Genomic DNA, 18,127 nt, shown 5'->3' on the forward strand with positions numbered 1-18,127 from the left:
AAAAAAAGAAAGGAGAAGAGAAAGAAAATTATAGGCCTAGATCTTCCTCATGAACACAGATGCAAATATTCTTAACAAAAGTAGGGTGGTAATCCAGGAACACAAAGTTGGCTTAACCTTCAAAACTCAGTTATTAATAGTATAATTCACCATATGAACAGAATGAGAAAACTAAATGATCATCAATCAATGCAGATAAAGCATTTTACAACCTCAATATCTATTCATGGAAAAACTTTCAGTAAACTAGGAGTTGAAAGAAACTTCTTCAGTTGGATAACAGATACTTATGAAAAACTATCAACATATTTAATAGTGAAATACTGGACATTTTCTCCCTAATACTGGAAATAAGGCTGTCCATCATCCACTTTAACCATTTCTTTCCAAAGATGAAAAGGAAGGATTAAAACTGTTCCTATTTATCAATAAAATTCCATAGAAAATCCTAAGGAATCAACAAAATACTATTAGAGGTAGTAAGCTGAGATAAACAAGGTCTCAGGATATAAGATCAGTATATGAAAATCAATTATATTTCTATATAGAAATGAAAAATAAACTTATAAAATTCCATTTATAATAGCAAAAAAAAAAAAATCAAAATTTTAAAGATGTACATAACCCATATAATGAAAACAAAATGGTACTGAGAAAAAACAACTAGGAAAACATAAATAAATGGAAAAATATACCATGTGCATTGCCTGGAAGACTCAATATATCTTAAAATGCAAATTCTCCTCAATTTATAGATTCCACACAATCCAAATCATAATCACAGTAGGTTTTTACTTATATAGAGATTAAGAAGATAATTTTAATATTTTTTTTTTTTTTTTTTTTTTTTCAAAAAGCTTTTTTTCCATTTGGTCCAAGGGTTGTTAGGGGAGTTAGAAAGCTGCCTGGTGGCTGGAGAAGGTGGAATAACAGGCAGAAGCCCTGTTATTTTGCAAAGGCCCTTTATGAGTTGCTGGGCTCAGTAGGCTCTTAGTTGTGTTAGTTGTGCTGGAGAGAGCCTTTCAAAGAGATACTCGCCCAGTCCAGCCTCTGGGCCGGCCAGCCTGCAGAGGTTGGTCAGGTGGTCACCCATCTTCTTGATGATTTTCACTTCCTCATCTAGGAAGTGACTCTCCAGGAAGTCACAGAGATGGGGGTCCGTGTGGGCAGAACCCAGGGCATGAAGATCCAAAAGGGCCTGGTTCCGATTTTTCTCCAGGGCCATGGCGGCGGCCATGGCGGCTTCCATGGCGTCCAGGGTTTTACCCCACTCATCTTGAGCCGGCTTCTTGATGTCCTGAAAGAGAGCGCGGCCGCCATGCTGGTTTTGCATCTTCAGGAGAAGCTTGTAGCCCTCGCGCTTCTCCTCGGCCAATTCGCCGAAGAAGTGGCTCGCGCTTTCCAGAGCCACATCATCGTGGCCAAAATAGTAGCCCAGAGAGAGGTAGGTATAGGCGGCCTGCAGGTACACGCCGACCAGGTGGTTGACGGCTGCCTCCATGTCGGTGGAATAATTCTTGACGAATCTGGGAGCTCATGGTTGGTCGGCAAAAAGGAGCTAACCACAAAAACGGTGTTAGCCAGGTTCCCAGAAGCAGGAGATGACCGAGACGATGGTCTCGGAGGTTGCAAGTGGAGAGGAAATTGGGGGGCGGTCGGAGGCTGGAAGAAAGAGTCCCCGGGATCTTTTCCGTCCAAACACTGTTGAAGCAAGAGACAGATCTGCGGGACCCCTGAACTACTCGATAATTTTAAATTTTAATGGGAAGGCAAAAGATCTTAGTCAAACAGTCTTGAATAAAAAAGCAAAGCTGGAAGACACACTGACTGACTTCTAGTTACTACAAAGCTATCACAGTAATCAAATCAGTGCATACTCATTTAAAGGCAGGCAAACTTACCAATGGAACAGAAGGGAAGAGTCCATTAAAAAAAAACAAACCATAGTTATACAATTGACTTTGACAAAAGCATCAAAAATTCAATAGAAAAAGGAAAGACTATGCGAAAACTGGCACTGAAAGAACCCATACCTCACATCATACAGAAAAAATATTTCAAACTACTTGTAAAACCAAAACTACAAAGCTTAAAAAAAAAAATCAGGAGATATTTTAATAATCTGTATGTGGGCAAACATTTCTTATATAGAGGGGGAAAAAACCCACTAATAATAAAAGACAAATTTCATAGGATTTCATCAAAATAAAAAATCTCTGCTTGTCAAAAGATGCACCTAGGAAAATAAATAGACAAGCTATAGCCTGGAGGAAAGTACATACAACATTTACCTAACAAAGAACATGTACTGAGAATATAAAGAATGTAAACCTGAAAGAGCTAAAAGTATAGAACTTGTGTAAAAAAAAAAAAAAAAAACGATAAATTGGACATTATTGGCCAGGTGAGAGGAATCACACCTGTACCCCAGCACTTTGGGAGGCCGAGGTGGGCGATCATCTGAGGTCAGGAATTCAAGACCAGCCTGGCCAACATGGCAAAACCCCCTCTCTATCAAAAATATAAAAATTAGCCGGGCATTGCAGCGCATGCCTGTAGTCCCAGCTACTCGGAAGGCTGAGGTGGAAGAATTGCCTAAACCTGGGAGGCAGAGGCTGCAGTGAGCCAAGACTGCACCACTGTACTCCAGCCTGGGCAACAGAGTGAGCCTTCATCTTAACAGTTTGTCTTAAAATAACTAGATAAATAATTAATTTAATTAAATGATAAATTGGACATGATCAAAATGAAAAAATTATGTGTTTCAAAGAATACAGTCAAAAAAGCAAAAAGACACACCTGTAATCCCAGCACTTATGGGAGGCTGAGGCAGGCAAATCATCTGAGGCCAGGAGTTGAGACCAGCCTGGCCAATATGGCAAAACTCCGTCTCTACTAAAAATACAAAAATATTTGCCAGATGTGGCGACACATGTCTGTAGTCCCAGGAAGCTGAGACACAAGAATTGCTTGAGCTGGGGAGGCAGAGGCTGCAGTCAGCCAAGATTGCGCCATTGCACTCCAGCCTGGGCAAAAGAGTGAGGCTCTTGATTTATAAAAAAAAAAAAAAAAAAGCAAAAAGAGACTGTAAAGCCCAGAAATAAATCCACACATTTACACTCATTGACACAGATGCCAAAAACACACAATGGGGAAAGAACAGTCTCTTTAATAAATGGTGATGGGAAAGCTAGATATCCATAGGCAGAATGGTATCAGAGCCTCATCTCACACCATACACAAAAATCATTACGTCAAAAATTATTGTTGGGTGATTTATGTTGCACTATTCTGCTTATTTTAACTTTCAAACGGGCTTAAAAAAAAAAAAACCAAAACACTTATTTTACAACATTTCCACTATATAGCTAAGCAAAAACCAGAAAGATAAGACAAATTTTTATTTTTCCTTGAGAAAATAGGTTTTCATTTGAAGAAATTTAGACAGAAGTAATAAGAGCCATTTAGGTTTCTTTCGGTAATTTTTAGCAACCTGAAAAAATTTTACATAGGCTATCTTAATGTCCTAATATTTTCTAAATCACTAATTCCCGGCTTCAAAGGAACAATTAGAAGAGAAAACCATCTGGTCACCTGTTTGCGTAGCAATTCTTCCTGCTTCCGCCTTTCTTCCTCTTCTCTTCTTCTCTCTTCCAGTCTTCTAAGAGCTTCTTCTTGCTGCTGTCTTTCTTCTTCTTCTTGCTGTCGTCTTAATGCAATTTCTTGCTCCCGCTGGCGACGCAGAGCCTCTTCCTAAGGACAAAAGATGGAGGGTGTGGGACAGACTCAGGTCTATCAATCAATTTATTATGTCATATTTGAATAGGCTATGTGCTGCTAAGAATCCATAAAAAAGTAAACATAAAAGTACATAATCAGGATCTGGAGTAAAAATTATACATGTAAGTTGGGGAATAGAACACATTACAATAAAAAGAAAACTGAATTTAAAATATTAGTAGTTAAATTACAATACACTGTAAGTCTATCCTGGTTTCTATATTAGCTAATAATTTACTGATTAACCCTAGAAAGAGCTACATTACACTTAAACCTTTGGTTTCTCTACTGGTATCTTTAGTCCCTAATCAACTGGGAACTTAAGGCATCAAGAGGGCAAATCAACACAGCCACCAACAATTTTGGGTAAGATAGGTTCTCTCAGTCAGAAGTACTGAGTAAAAGCCATGTGTCCCAGAACACGTTTTGAAGATCAAAATCCCACAAATACTATTAAGTATTACACACAAAGAGAACACATTTTTGAGATCACTCATAGAAAACTGAGCAACACAGAATTAAATATACTTCTTTACTGCAATATTCCTTGGAGCCTCTATATGCTATGGTGTAGTGATTCTAAGTATTAACAGTAGTTCCAATTACATCTCAGCATGGATCTTTTTGGTTTCTCACAGAGCACCTCTTGGGGCCAACAAGTAGGAAACAAGTGGTAAAGGCCAGACCATGGGGATATTAAGAGTGTGGATCCTTTCAACTGGAGTCTAGGAAAAGCCCAATGGAAAATGAGCCAAGCACGTTAATAGTGAACTCCCCTCACACACACACACAAAAGACCAAAAAACATTAAAAATGCTACACTTCCCTGGTTATAAATCCTTAAGCAAAGACAGCGACAACACTTATCTACAACACTTTCATTCAAACGCTTATCTAACAGTGATGAACTGGAAACAACGCACATGTCCAACAATAGGGAACTGATTAACTTACTATAATTTACTTATAAAGTGAAATTTTATACAGCTAGCAAATATGATGTAAATTTTTAGATATATATTTGACATGGAAAGATGACATAATTCATTAATGTCAAAAGGAGGGTTATAAAATAAGTACAAATGATATATACCTCCAGCCTGGGGACTGTCTCCCCCTCCCACCCCCCCCCAAAAAAAAAGAAGAAGAAGAAGAAAGCAAAGAGAGAATACAAAGCCCAGAAATAAATCCACACATTTACACTCAACTGATTTTTCATATAGATGCCTGAAACACATAATGGGGAAAATGGAGAAAGATTAGTCTCTTTAATAAATTGTGGTGAGAAAACCGGATATCCATAGGCAGATGAATGAAATCAGACCCTCATCTCATACCATACACAAACATGGTTACATTTGAAATTATTGCTAGATGATTTCTGTCTAAATTTCTTCAAATGAAAACCTATTTTCTAGGGGAAAAATAAAATTTGTCTTATCTTTCTGATTTTTGCTCAGCTATATAGAAAATGTTATAAAGCAAATATATGTGTAGAGTTGTTTTTTTTTGCTCCCTATTTTGAAAGACTAGTCATTAAAATAGAGAAGAGATTCATTAACGGAAAGAATAAAGAGAAGGCAGAGGTCTTAGTCAAAGATACTTTTTAAAAGTACGTCTGAATGGTCAATAAGCATGTGAAAAGATGCTCAACAACACTAATCATTAGGGAAATGGAAATCAAAACTACAATGAAATACCACTTCACACCCATTTAAAAAGCCATTATCAAAGATAAATAAACAAAAACAAACAACAACAACAACAAGTGTTGGTAGAACCTGGAGACACTGAAACCGCTGTGCATTGTCAGCAGGAATGTAAAGTGGAGTAGCTGCTGTTGGAAACAATCTGGCAGTTCCTCAAAAAAATAAGAGGATTACCATATGATCCAGCGATTCCACTTCTAGGTGTATACACAAAATCTGAGTTGAAAGCAAGGACTCAAACAGGTATCTATATACCCATGTTTACAGCCCCATTATTAACAAGAGCCAAAAGGTGGAAGTCATCCAAATGTCCATCAACAGAGAAATGGATAAACAAAATAGGAATGGATAAACACACAATGTAATATTATTCAACCTTCACAAAGGAAATTCTGATATATGCTACAACATGAATAAAACTTAAATGAAATAAACCCATCACAAAAGGACAAACATTGTATAATTCTACTTACATAAGGAATTGAATTAGTTTAAATTCACAGATACAGAAAGAAGAATGGTGGTTACTATGAGCTATGGGATGGAGGGAGTGGGGCTCCTTGTTTAATGGGTATGCAGTTTCAGTTTGCAAAGCTGGAGAAGTTTTAGACATATCTGTGAGGGCTGCACAACAATGTGAATGAATATACTTAACACCACTAAAAGTACATTTAAAATGGTAAATTTTATGTATACGTTAGCACAATTTTCTTAAAGTCCATGTGGCTTTCAGAATTTGACATTTAATGCTGCACATCAGTTACTTTTCTCATTGTTTTCAGCCACAAGGACAGAACTTCTGAAATCTAACTCGTTTAAAAAGCCCTAGGAAATATGCAAAGAAAATAAATTCCAGTGGTTTACTAGGACTGAAGGATATCCCTAAGTGGGTGTTGGTGGAAAACAGAGATTCTCTCCAAGGTGAACGAGTCGTCTAAGGTTCTAACCCCAATCCTGTGGACTTCATCAAGCACTATCCTATGGTCTGAGTTCCCAGAGATATACCTGTTTCCTTCGGGCAAGTTCTTCTTCCTCTCGCCTTTTCCTTTCCTCTTCCTGCTGTCGCCGAAGAATTTCCTCTTGTTGTCTTCGGAGTTCTTCTTGCCTCTTTCGTTCTTCCTCCTCCCGTTTTGCCCTCATTTCTGCCTCCCTTCTCTCTTGCTCTAGCTGTGATGACACAAAGAGTACTCTTAGAAAATGGAAACCAAGCACAGGAACACTCCCAAAGGACTGACTAGTATTATCTATTCACAGTTATTTGTACTGTACTGCGACTGAGTGATCCAACAGATCAACAGACAAACAAAATTTGGTATATACATACAATGGAATATTAATATTATTCAACCTTTAAAAGGAAGGAAATTTTGATATATGCTGCAACATGTACACACTGTAAGAACTCTAAGCTGTGACATATCACAGTAATTAGAAGAATTTTATGCTCGTTGCAACTGAATACAATTTCCTCCTACCTGTACTTGCCTCCACATTCGACATTACCATTACACCACATAGAATTTTCTGATTGAACATTTAACAGTGTGGCTATCATGTTTTAATGGCAATGTTGAATGAACCTTTCCACATTCTGGGCACTCTAAGGAGACTGTCACACCCTCAGGGGATAAGACTGCATTGAGTCTAAAACAGTAACAACACTCTCTTGTAGGCATGAGAACCTAAAATCATTATAATGACATTAAGTAATTGATGTAGACATTCTTTTCTGGCAAGTACTAAAACCAAAATTTAAGATTTAGCTCTTCTAAAAACTGAATGGAACTCACGATCTAATGTTACTGCTGCACTTTTTGGCTGGTATGTCTGAGGATACTGAGAAACATAAACAAACACCACTATGAAGATTCAATGGGAGAACTCAAGCCACATATCAGGAGTCTCATCCATAATGAAGTGGATATTTTCTCACAGTCTTCTTATTTATAACAAACGTTCATACCATAAATAATGTAACTAAAATATATCTGTGCCTATAATCATCAATATGCCAACTAACCAATCCAAACATAGTAATTTAAATTGTTTTGAAATTTTTTTGGGAGAAGAGGGTACAATAAAGATACAATACAAATGTACTTATACCAGCTAAGCAGCAGTAAAAGTGAAAGTAAAAAGTACAGCTAGCTAACTAGAGAGATGAATAAACAGCAATGTTTATTTCCTGCAGCAAGATGGCAATGCACTGCTGTAGAAGAATGAGTTTCGGACCTTTGCAGCTTTGGCCTTCTCTAGCTGCTGAAGTTGTTCCAGGGCAGGGCCTGGTGTCGTGGTGTCCAGAGGAAGATCCCATACACTGCCACCTTCCCAAACTGTAAGACAACAAAAGAAAGAAATAGGGATGACAGAGCTTACACACATGGTAACATATCCGTAGGAATCATGAAAAAAGCTACTTCCCTGTGCCTAAATGAGCTCCACCAAACATAATCTGTTTTGCTTCTAAGCAGGCTGAACTGTGAATGGACTCTAGCTTCTATGAATATCCTTTAACACATCTAGAAGGAAGTGAAGTATCAGACATTTATTACAAAATTAACCTCATCCTCACAAAGCCATGTAAGTCAGAAGTAGTTTCTAACACTCCCAAGGGCACATGGCAAGAATGCGGCCATGTCAGGATTTAAATCCCAGTGTATTACATTCCAAAGCCCACAGATTTCCAATAACCATTCAGCCTCTCACTGCACACCAACTAGAGAGAAGTAGGTGGTTACACAACATGGTGAATACCACTGAACGGTTCACTTTAAAAAATGGTTAATTTTGTGTTAAGTGAATTTCATCTCAATAAAGACAGATTGCAAGTAAGCATTACAGCTGGAGGTGCACAGGCCTCTGGAAAGCTAGACAGGTCTCATAAATGAGATCTGGTCCTGCTAACCTGAAAGGCACTGGAAGATCACATTTGGAAGTAAACAGATAATGGCTTCTCGGTTCACTGTCCTATTGCCAGTGAAGTTTGCTGGTATCACTTTTCAGCATTCTCTATTTTCTACATTCCTATCATAGTCTATTTATAAACTATCAAATATTGTCTGTATAAAACCAGACTATTTGTAAAGGACTTTGACTGCATAGAAACCCAAAGCAATAAATTGTTTAATAGAGTATTTAAAAGTTTCCAAAACACTGGAGTATGCAGGTTGAGTATCAATTATCCAAAATGCCTTCAGATCAAAAGCATTTCAAATTTTGGATTTTTTTTTCAGATTTTAAAATATCTGCATATACATAATGAGCTATCTTTGGGATGGGATCCAAGTTTAAACAAAAAATTCATTAATCTTTCATAAACACTTTATAGACATAGCCTATAGCCTGATGGTACTTTTATGTAGCTTTTTTTTTTTTTTTTTTTGAGACGGAATCTCACTCTGTCACCCAGGCTGGAGTAGAGTGCCACAATCTCGGCTCACTGCAACCTCTGCCTCCCAGGTTTAAGCAATTCTCCTGCCACAGCCTCCCGAGTAGCTAGGATAACAGGCACGTGCCACCACACCTGGCTAATTTTTGTATTTTTAGTAGAGACAGGGTTTCACCATGTTGGTCAGACGGGTCTCGAACTCCTGACCTTATGATCCACCTGCCTCAGCCTCCCAAAGTGCTGGGATTACAGGCGTGAGCCACTGCACCTGACCTATGCAACATTTTTAATAATTTGGGGTATGAACAAAATGTTTATGTTAAGTATTTATGTGTAAAATTGTCCACTCGTCAGCTGGGTGTCATGTCTTGTGACTGTAATCCTAGCACTTTGGGAGGCCGAGGCAGGCAGACCACTTGAGGCCAGGAGTTTGAGACCACCCTGGCCAATGGGGTGAAACCCCATCTTTTTTAAAAATACAAAAATTAGGCATGGTGGTGGGCACCTGTGATCCCAGCTACTCGGGAGACTGAGGCAGGAGAATCTCTTGAACCCAGGAGGCAGAGGTTGCAGTGAGCCGAAACTGTGCGACTGGACTCCAGCCTCGGCAACAGAGTGAGACTCTGCCTCAAAAGCAAAAACAAAATAAAATAAAACTTCCACTCATGAAATCATGTCAGTGCTCAAAAAGTTTTAGATTTTGGAGCATTCTGGATTGTGGACTTTTGGATTAGGGAATGGTGCTCAACGTGTATTCTTAATATTCTAACTATAAATGGCTACCAAGAGAAAATAAAGTACAAACAGCATGGAAAGTTAATGAGCAACCATCCTTCTGCCATAACCTGCAAGGTCAATGTAAACAACAGAGGCATGACCTGAATGGCTCAACAGCTCCTGACAAACTCCATCAAGGCATATAGTTCTTGGGGATCTCAATACCAACTATGATTTCTTGAAAGGACTAACCATGGATCAAACCGTCCACCTATGCAGGTATTTAGACCTTAAGAAACAGAGGAGCTCGGCTGGGCACAGTGGCTCACACTTGTAATCTCAGCACTTTGACAGGTCAAGGCGGGTGGATCACTTGAGGTCACTTTAAGACCAGCCTGGCCATCATGGTGAAATCCCATCTCTACTAAATATACAAAAAGCAGCCGGGTGTGACGGCATGTGCCTGTAGGTAGCCCCAGCTACTTCAGAGGCTGAGGCAGGAGAATCGCTTGAACCTGAGAGGCGGGGGTTGCAGTGAGCCAAGATCACATCACTGCACTCCAGCCTTGGTGACAGTGCAAGAGTCTGCCTCAGGAAAAAAAAAAAAAAAAAAAGGGAAAGAGAAAGGAAAGACGAAAGGAAAGGAAAGACGAAAGGAAAGGAAAGAGGAAAGGAAAGAAAAGAGGAAAGGAAAGGAAAGGGAAAGGGAAAGGGAAAGGGAAAGGGAAAGGGACAGGGACAGGGACAGGGACAGGGACAGGGACAGGGAAAGGGAAAGGAAAAGGAAGAGGAAAGGAAAAAAGAAACGAAACAGAGGTGCTCCACCAATACCAAGACTTAAAAAAAACTTAACCCCAAATTTTCTAATTGATGTAAAAAGATAAAAATGAGAAAAGGTGTTCACTTCATAGCAGGTTTTTCTTTTCCCAAAATTTCTGGGTATCTACAGTATTAGTTATATCAATTCTTTTTTTTTTTTTCTTTTTGAGATAGAGTTTCGCTCTTGTTGCCCAGGCTGGAGTGCAGTGGCGTGATCTTGGTTCACCATAACCTCCACCTCTTGGGTTCAAGCCAGTCTCCTGCCTCAGCCTTCCGAGTAGCTGGGATTACAGGCATGCGCCATCATGCCTGGCTAATTTTGTATTTTTAGTAGAGATGGGGTTTCTCCATGTTGGTCAGGCTGGTCTCGAACTCCCGACCTCAGGTGATCTGCCTGCCTTGGCCTCCCAAAGTGCTGGGATAACAGGTGTGAGCCACTCTGCCCAGCCTCTCTCTCTTTTTTTTTTTCTTAGAGACAAGAGTCTGGCTCTGTTGCCCAGGCTGAAGTGTCTTATCATGATCATAGCTCACTGGAGCCTGGAACTCCTGGGCTCAAGCAACCCTCCCACATCAGCCTCCTGAGTAGCTAGCACTACAGGCACACACCACCATGCGTAGCTGGTATTAATTCTTAACTCAAAAGAATAGATCATTGTTACTTATGTTTTAATGTATGCTTTTTTTTCCCATCTGGCTGAAGAGATAAAAAATAATTTAAATGTGCAGTGAGCCGAGATCGCGCCATTGCACTCCAGCCTGGGTAACATGAGTGAAACTCCGTCTCAAAAAAAAAAAAAAAAAAAAAAAAAATAATAATTTAAATGATTTTTCCACACTGATCAGATCAACATAAAAGAGACGCTGACTCAAAAAACAAAAAAATCCACTAAATAATTTCAAACAAATCCTTAAAAGTATATTTTCAGTAATACCTTCAATATTGCTTGGATCTAGGAAAAAACAGACCTTTTTGTTAATATGCAATACAAAATGGATCTAGAAACCTAATATATTTTTTAAGAGCTAAATTGTAAAATTATTATTAGACTCTAAATCCTTAAAGTGGCTCTAAAGGTCAGTCTAAGTTTTTACCTGTAGCCTGTGAAGCTGTTGGCTGAAGCTCCCAGATAGAGCCAGTATCTGGCACCGACACAGACCTAGGTACTGAGGGAATGATGTTCTGATCAGATATTCTGCAAAAGGGAAATAAAAAATTAACTTGTTCTTATCATTTGCAAAAAAAGAAAAATGATAAAGAGGAATTTCTAGATTATCTGTAGGTTCTCCAGGTTATTTGGCTAGAAAACACCTTCACTGTTTTACTAAAACCTAACACTACCAAAGCAGTTTGGAGTGGAAGAGAAGGGCACCATGATCACACTTCTGTAATCCTCTATGGTAACAGAGAATTGACTTCTAAATGATGGATATACTTACTGTCTTAAAAAACCCAGATCATCTCAATAGAAATCACAGAGACAGCACGTTATAATGAAAAAGTCAATGCACTTTAAGATTAAAGGCCTGCATTTTACTTTTTTCTCTTGAGTTTCCTGTGTGTTACATTAATCAAGTCCTTTAGTCTCTCAGAGTCCCAGTTTGCCCATCTATAAAGTGGAGTTCCTACCACCTGAAGTGCCTACCTAACAGGATGGGTTAAGGCGCAAAAGAAATATGAACAGTTTTGGCTGAATGAGACAGTAAGGTTTGTGAGAGCAGTGACGGTTACTTGTTCAGGAGAAATATTACTATGAATGATAATCTGAAACAGGAGAAATTTATTCTAGACTTCTGTCAAAATTTCCTTTTCCTTAGACCTACCTTAATGGCTTTTGGATTCTAGAAAATTATAACCTTGGGTGGTGTGGCTAATACTTTCTTGAGATACTATGGATGAAAGTGAAATTAAAATCCTAGGCCACAGTTTAATGTTGCAGCTTCCATAAGACGACACTGCTTCTTAAGTGTTTTCATTGTTCTTTGCTCTTTTGATTAATCAAAATTTATCCTCTATGAGTAAAAGACTAAATAATTGTTTATCTCCACCTGAAATATTATTTTTAAAAAGTATATAGTTTTTACATACAACATGCAGGTATAGGCTGTGTTTGGTACCAGATATCACACACTAAACCACAATTTATCCTTTCTTCCACAACACATGCACCCAATATGACACATAATGGAATGATCACCAACCTCATCTTCAGGGCCTGAAACTGTTGAAGAAGAAGGGCCAACTGCTGCTGCTGCTGGGAAGACAGGGCTGCTTTCTGCTGTTGGGCCAAAACCTGTGCATATTGTTGTCTTCAAAGAAGTAAAAAAAAAAAGTATAACCTGTCAATCCACATTTAGTTCACATGATTGAGATGTTGAAAGTCAAAGTTCAATTCAAAGTGTCTCAGGAAACACTATTAGAAATGACTATCAAATATATTTAATAATTCTTCATTATGATAACAGACAAATAGAAAATTCTATGCTTCATTCTGGAAAGATCTGAACTCGTCATAGATGACATGTTTCTGAGTGAAAGAGGACAGCAAAAAAATTCACAATTCAGTGGAAAGTGGTCTATTTAGAAAAAATATTTTTAAAATCACAAATGTTAAAAACCAGTAAACTCCCAAGATAACTAACCTTTTATCAGAAAACAAATGAAAAATAAAACAGATTCAAACTAGTAGCTTTTTCCATATGAAGCACCCTTTGTAAAAAATATAACAGTTCTATAAAAATTCATACATTGATATTTTTAACTTGGAGAAATTTAGGTAATTTTTCTTCACTAGATCAGGGTTAGACACACTTTTGTAAAGGGCCAGAGAGTAAATAGTTTCATCTCTGCAGGTCAAATACTCTCTGTTCCAACTACTCAATTCTGCCATCTTAAGGCAAAAGCAGTTAATATACAACCTACAAACAAACAGGTGTGTCTGTTTCAGTAACACTTTGCTTATAAAAATAGAGAGCAGGCCAGGTTTGGCCTAAAGTCCAGACTTTGCCAACCTCTGCACTATATAACAGCAAATTTTATTTCTTCTACAAAAGAGAGAAATCAAAATCTGACTGACTTTGACTGACTTTGCCATCATTCCATACCGCTCCTAAAAAAAAAATTAACTTTTTCCCTCCTACCCTCTCACTTATGGCTTCCCCACACTCCCCCCAATCCCCACTCCCCCACCCAATGGTGGCATTCAAAGCTGAGCCACTCAGGAGGCACTTACAAACTAAAGAGCTTACAAAATTAAAGTTACATGTCATCATCTAAACTTCTGGTATTTAAAAGTAAGATAAGCTGGGCACGGTGGCTCACGCCTGTAATCCCAGCACTTTGGAAGGTGAGGCAGGCAGATCACTTGAGGCTGGGAGTTTGAGGCCAGCCTCACCAACACAGTGAAACCCCATCTCTACTAAAAATACAAAAATAGGCTGGGCGTGGTGGCACATGCCTGTACTCCCAGATACTCAGGAGGCTGAGGCACGAGAATCACCTGAACCCGGGAGGTGGAGGTTGCAGTGAGCCTAGATCATACCACTGCACTCCAGCCTGGATGACAGAGTGAGACTCTGTCTCAAAAATAAATAAATACATAAATATATAAAAGACAAGACTAAAATTAGAATGAATAGTGGTAAGACGCCACTAGCAGGGCGACTGAAGTGCCATATAAGACTTTAGCTCTTGTAAAAGGTGAGACTTGATAGCAGATTCTATTTAAAGTCCCTTTTCACGCTGCAGTACATCCTACTGCATTACTATTCTTACTGTATTAAGAACTGCTGGTACTGCAGGTGCTGCATCTGGTATAAGGCTGTGAGTTCTTGCTGCCTGGTCAGTCGTTCCTGGTCCAGCTCTCCCTGGGAATGAGGTGGTGAGGAAACAAATAGCATTAAATAAACTGCAAAGAACCTAAAAGCAACTTAGTGCTGGTATCTGAAATCGAAATGAATCTAAGACCTCTGCCTCCCTTTTACCCAAACACTTGACTAAAAACTCAGGTGTCTTTGAAAACTAAACAATGCAATCTAGTGGAAACAGTGGTGTCAATGTTATAAAAGATCCCCTAAGGTGAGAAAGGGTCCTGATTTCAGCTGCCATTCTCCAATCTTGCCTCTAAAGCTGATGTTCAACTGTACTCCAGTTATTACGGTAACTGAAAGACTGTATACTTCTCTCAATCTTAAAAGTGGATTTGTAAATTTGGAGATCATGCAGAAATTAGAGAAACTGGATATAATACAGAAAAATGCAAAATTATCCAAAGGTCAAAGGAAATGTTATAGTAGAATTTTATAATGGTACTTAAGGAATGGAGCGAGCCAGTATATCTCTTAAAGATGTTAAGAATAAAAAGAACTTGAAAACTCTAACTCTCCCCCCAAATAAAGTGTTTCCATCACTATTAATACATCATGAGTTAGAAAAAATAAGCTGTGGTAAAATAAAACCAATTTTTTGACTTATATGTGAAATAACAGGACTGGAATTTTAATTACGAAAAGTTAAAATTAGGAGAAAGAAACGTGAAGTATAACATAACAGATGTAAAAGTGTAAGTATGACAGACTAAACAGGTAAATCATGAGTTTATGCCTTTATCATATATTGATTATAGTTTGAAATATGACATCTGATATACAATTTCTTGGGGTAGAGATTACCTGAAATTCAGAGACATTTTTCTTGCTTATTCAATATTGGAGGAAAGCTATTACTTTAGGTTCATCTAAAATGTCTACATGAAAAACCAGGTTTCAAGGTATACATTCATTATGAAGGGGAGCTCTCTTCTCATCAACAATATTTAGGGAAAAGACAATAACTGACAGGAAGGAGGGCTTTCCACAGTTTCCCTCCTATGCAGGTATGACTGAGTCTCAGCCCTTCTAACTGGAAACTGGACTACTGCAAGCATGCCAAGATCCAACAGATAAGCTTTTAGCCTCTGAGATGTGCAAGACCAAAACCAATCTTAATTTCAGAAAAGGGAAATAAGGCTTAAATTTAACATATAAGTTAACTTTATATGCCGCAATACACGGTATAATTTTTCTTGTGACGTAAAACAACTAGGATGGTGTGAGAAATAATTTCTCTCACCCAGGAATCTTCCATTCTAGACCACTGCTCTCTACAAACTAAAGGTCTCAACATATTAGTGAACTATAAAATCAGTTACTGGGTTAAAACCAACATTTAAAAGAAAGAAAATGGAAAAAAAGCCACTTTCCTCACCTACAGACTCCCCCAACTACAGGGGCTAGGTGTTGCTCATCTTCATCTCATAAGAACCTACCATGAGGCCTGGCACAGGCCCTCAATATACAATTGATGAATAAGTCAATGGTGATTTTACTGTAGAGATGTGGTGTTCACACTAAAGATTTATGGGCTGGGTACAGTGGCTCATGCCTGTAATCCAGCACTTTGGAAGGCCAAGATGGGAGGACTGCCTGAGCCCAGGAGTTCAAGACTGGCCTGGGCGACATGGTGAGACCCCATCTCTTTGGAAAAAAAAAAAAAAGGTTTATGGTAACTTTTAATTATAGCCCACTACCAGACAGTCCAACGCGGAGAAAAAAAAGTGAGGTTCAGGTGAGAGACCTCCAAAAGGAACACCACTGGGAGAGGCCACGGGCAGCTGCAAAAGGAAGAAGGGTGTCTCTGCCAATAGTACCCCAGTGTCAGAGCCCTAGGGAGACCACCAGCATTACGGTTCCTTTTATTATTATTTTTGAGATAGAGTCTCACTCTGTTGCCCAAACTGCAGTGCAATGGTGCAGTCATAGCCCACTGCAGCCTCAATTTGCTAGGCTCAAGTGATCATCCCACCTCTGCCACTGCTTGCCACCACCCCTGGCTAGTTTATTTACTTATTATTATTACTACTGCTACTATTTGTACAGACAGGGTTTTACTTCATTGCTCAGGGTGGTCTGAAACTCCTGGGCTCAAGCAATCTTCTAACTCTGGCTTCCCAAATCTCTCCCACACTGGGATTACAGAAGTGAGCCAATGTGCCTGGTTCCATTTTTTAATTAAAATACCAGTAACTAATTTTTTTAAGTCCTCAAAATATTTTGAAGCACTGGTAACATTTGTTTTAAAGCAAACCTCAAATTTAGAAACTTTATGAGTGAGAAGGCAAGAGGAAAACGAAGTAGAACACAGAAGAATGTTTATTCTAAGTGGAGGTAGTAAGAAAGTCAAAAAGGTCAACTGTGTTGAAGCCTAGCAGATAAAGGTAAAATCACTGAAATGAGCTTAGAAAGATAAAGTGCCAGGCACTGCAGGACCTGGTAGGCAGGCCAAGATAAAGATGCTGGTCTTCATTCTACTTCTGCTGGAATGCTACTGAAGGATTCCATTTCACTGTTGGGGAGGAGGTTGGGTGTGAAGAGGATGGGCGCAGGTTATTTGGGTTTTGAAAAGATCATTATAGTTAAGAATTCAGTCTTCCATTCAGACTTCCTCTTTCCATTTCCATTAATTTCAAAGAACTACAATTCCTTCATTAGATGATATATTTGGGTTGTGTTTTCAAAGAGAATCAAGCGCGTCTGTGTCTAACATGCATTCCAGGTGAGGTAGAAGGTACTTACCATATGGGGAGGTGGAGCTGGACCTGGAGAAAAGGGAACCCTTCCCCACATTTTCATGATATCGCCAAGAGGTTGGAAGCTTTCATCACATGCTCTCTTCACCAATAAAGACATAGTAAAATAGCCCGCCTGAAACCATTCTGCCATCTCCTGATTATTGAAGGGACCTATAAATAGCACCAATTAAACAGGACAATAAGAAATCTCTCAGGCTCAAAGAGAAACAAATATTTCCTGCACCTGATCCTCATCCAGGTGGCATCTGTCAAAATGTTGTATACTATCTAATTTAATTCACCTCTAAAGGTAGCTAACAGACTTCTAACCAATAAAACAATTTTAAAACAAAGCCTGTGTTAATACATCCCAAATTATCAGCAGTACTTCAATTATTATAAGGAGCATAACTGTCTCTATCTCAATCTCTACAATTCACTTGTCAGGAAAGTATGATACAATTGGAGTTAAGTATTTACTGGACTTTGTATCACTTAGGCATAGAGAACACAAACATGCAGGGCTGAAAACATTCTCTAATTTTCATTTTCTGCCACAGATTAGTGAAAGTGGGGCAAAATGTAAACAACCATCAATTAAATTAAGAAAAATTATAATGCACTCAGATAAGACTAAATCTGATCTTGGTGGGGGAAAAAACTAATATTCTCTAAATGTTTTACAGTAAGAAACAATCAAGTATTTAACATACATAAAATTAATATACAAATTCACTCTGATCAACAAATCATTAATTCATTCAACAGATATTTACTGAACATTGATGATATCTGACATAGACAGCAGGGATATGGCAATAAATAAAGTGAAACCCTGGAACTTCCACCTCAGGAAGGTGAAGTAGATGTACTTTTCCATATTCCTCCTGCTAAGTACAACTAGAAACGCTGGACATTGTATTAATATAGAAAACAACACTTAAAGGTGGTGAGAAGAAGGTAGGCTGAGTAGGGGTCTCAGTGATGACATGATTGTGAATTCCCTGGTTTTTCTTTTTATCGCATACATCCCAGATTTGGAGATGAAGAAGCCAGCAACAAGAAACATGACCTAATTATATGCTAGCTACAAGAAAGTCACTCAAAAT

The 18,127-nt window shown here is 38.5% G+C and overlaps 1 protein-coding gene and 1 pseudogene across 7 annotated transcripts in view; both read right to left on the bottom strand.

The window, feature by feature from the left end:
* The window catches only part of GIGYF2 (GRB10 interacting GYF protein 2), a 163,138-nt gene that overhangs the window by 35,502 nt on the left and 109,509 nt on the right, over window positions 1-18,127 (bottom strand). For all 6 annotated transcript variants that reach the window (XM_032277894.1, XM_032277895.1, XM_032277890.1 and 3 more), the window contains 7 exons: window positions 17,023-17,189; window positions 14,186-14,277; window positions 12,613-12,720; window positions 11,506-11,606; window positions 7,722-7,822; window positions 6,495-6,656; window positions 3,595-3,753 (listed from right to left, as the gene is read on the bottom strand). In XM_032277894.1, coding sequence (XP_032133785.1) covers window positions 3,595-3,753; window positions 6,495-6,656; window positions 7,722-7,822; window positions 11,506-11,606; window positions 12,613-12,720; window positions 14,186-14,277; window positions 17,023-17,189 — 890 coding nt within the window. The remainder of the gene's footprint in view (window positions 1-3,594; window positions 3,754-6,494; window positions 6,657-7,721; window positions 7,823-11,505; window positions 11,607-12,612; window positions 12,721-14,185; window positions 14,278-17,022; window positions 17,190-18,127) is intronic.
* Window positions 849-1,760, bottom strand: LOC116551640 (annotated as a pseudogene). Its single transcript, XR_004269025.1, has one exon. The product of XR_004269025.1 is annotated as a ferritin light chain pseudogene (transcript).

This window comes from Sapajus apella, unplaced genomic scaffold (assembly GCF_009761245.1).
Source record: "Sapajus apella isolate SASKATOON/1434 unplaced genomic scaffold, GSC_monkey_1.0 scaffold10, whole genome shotgun sequence".
Classification (NCBI taxonomy): Eukaryota; Metazoa; Chordata; class Mammalia; order Primates; family Cebidae; genus Sapajus; species Sapajus apella.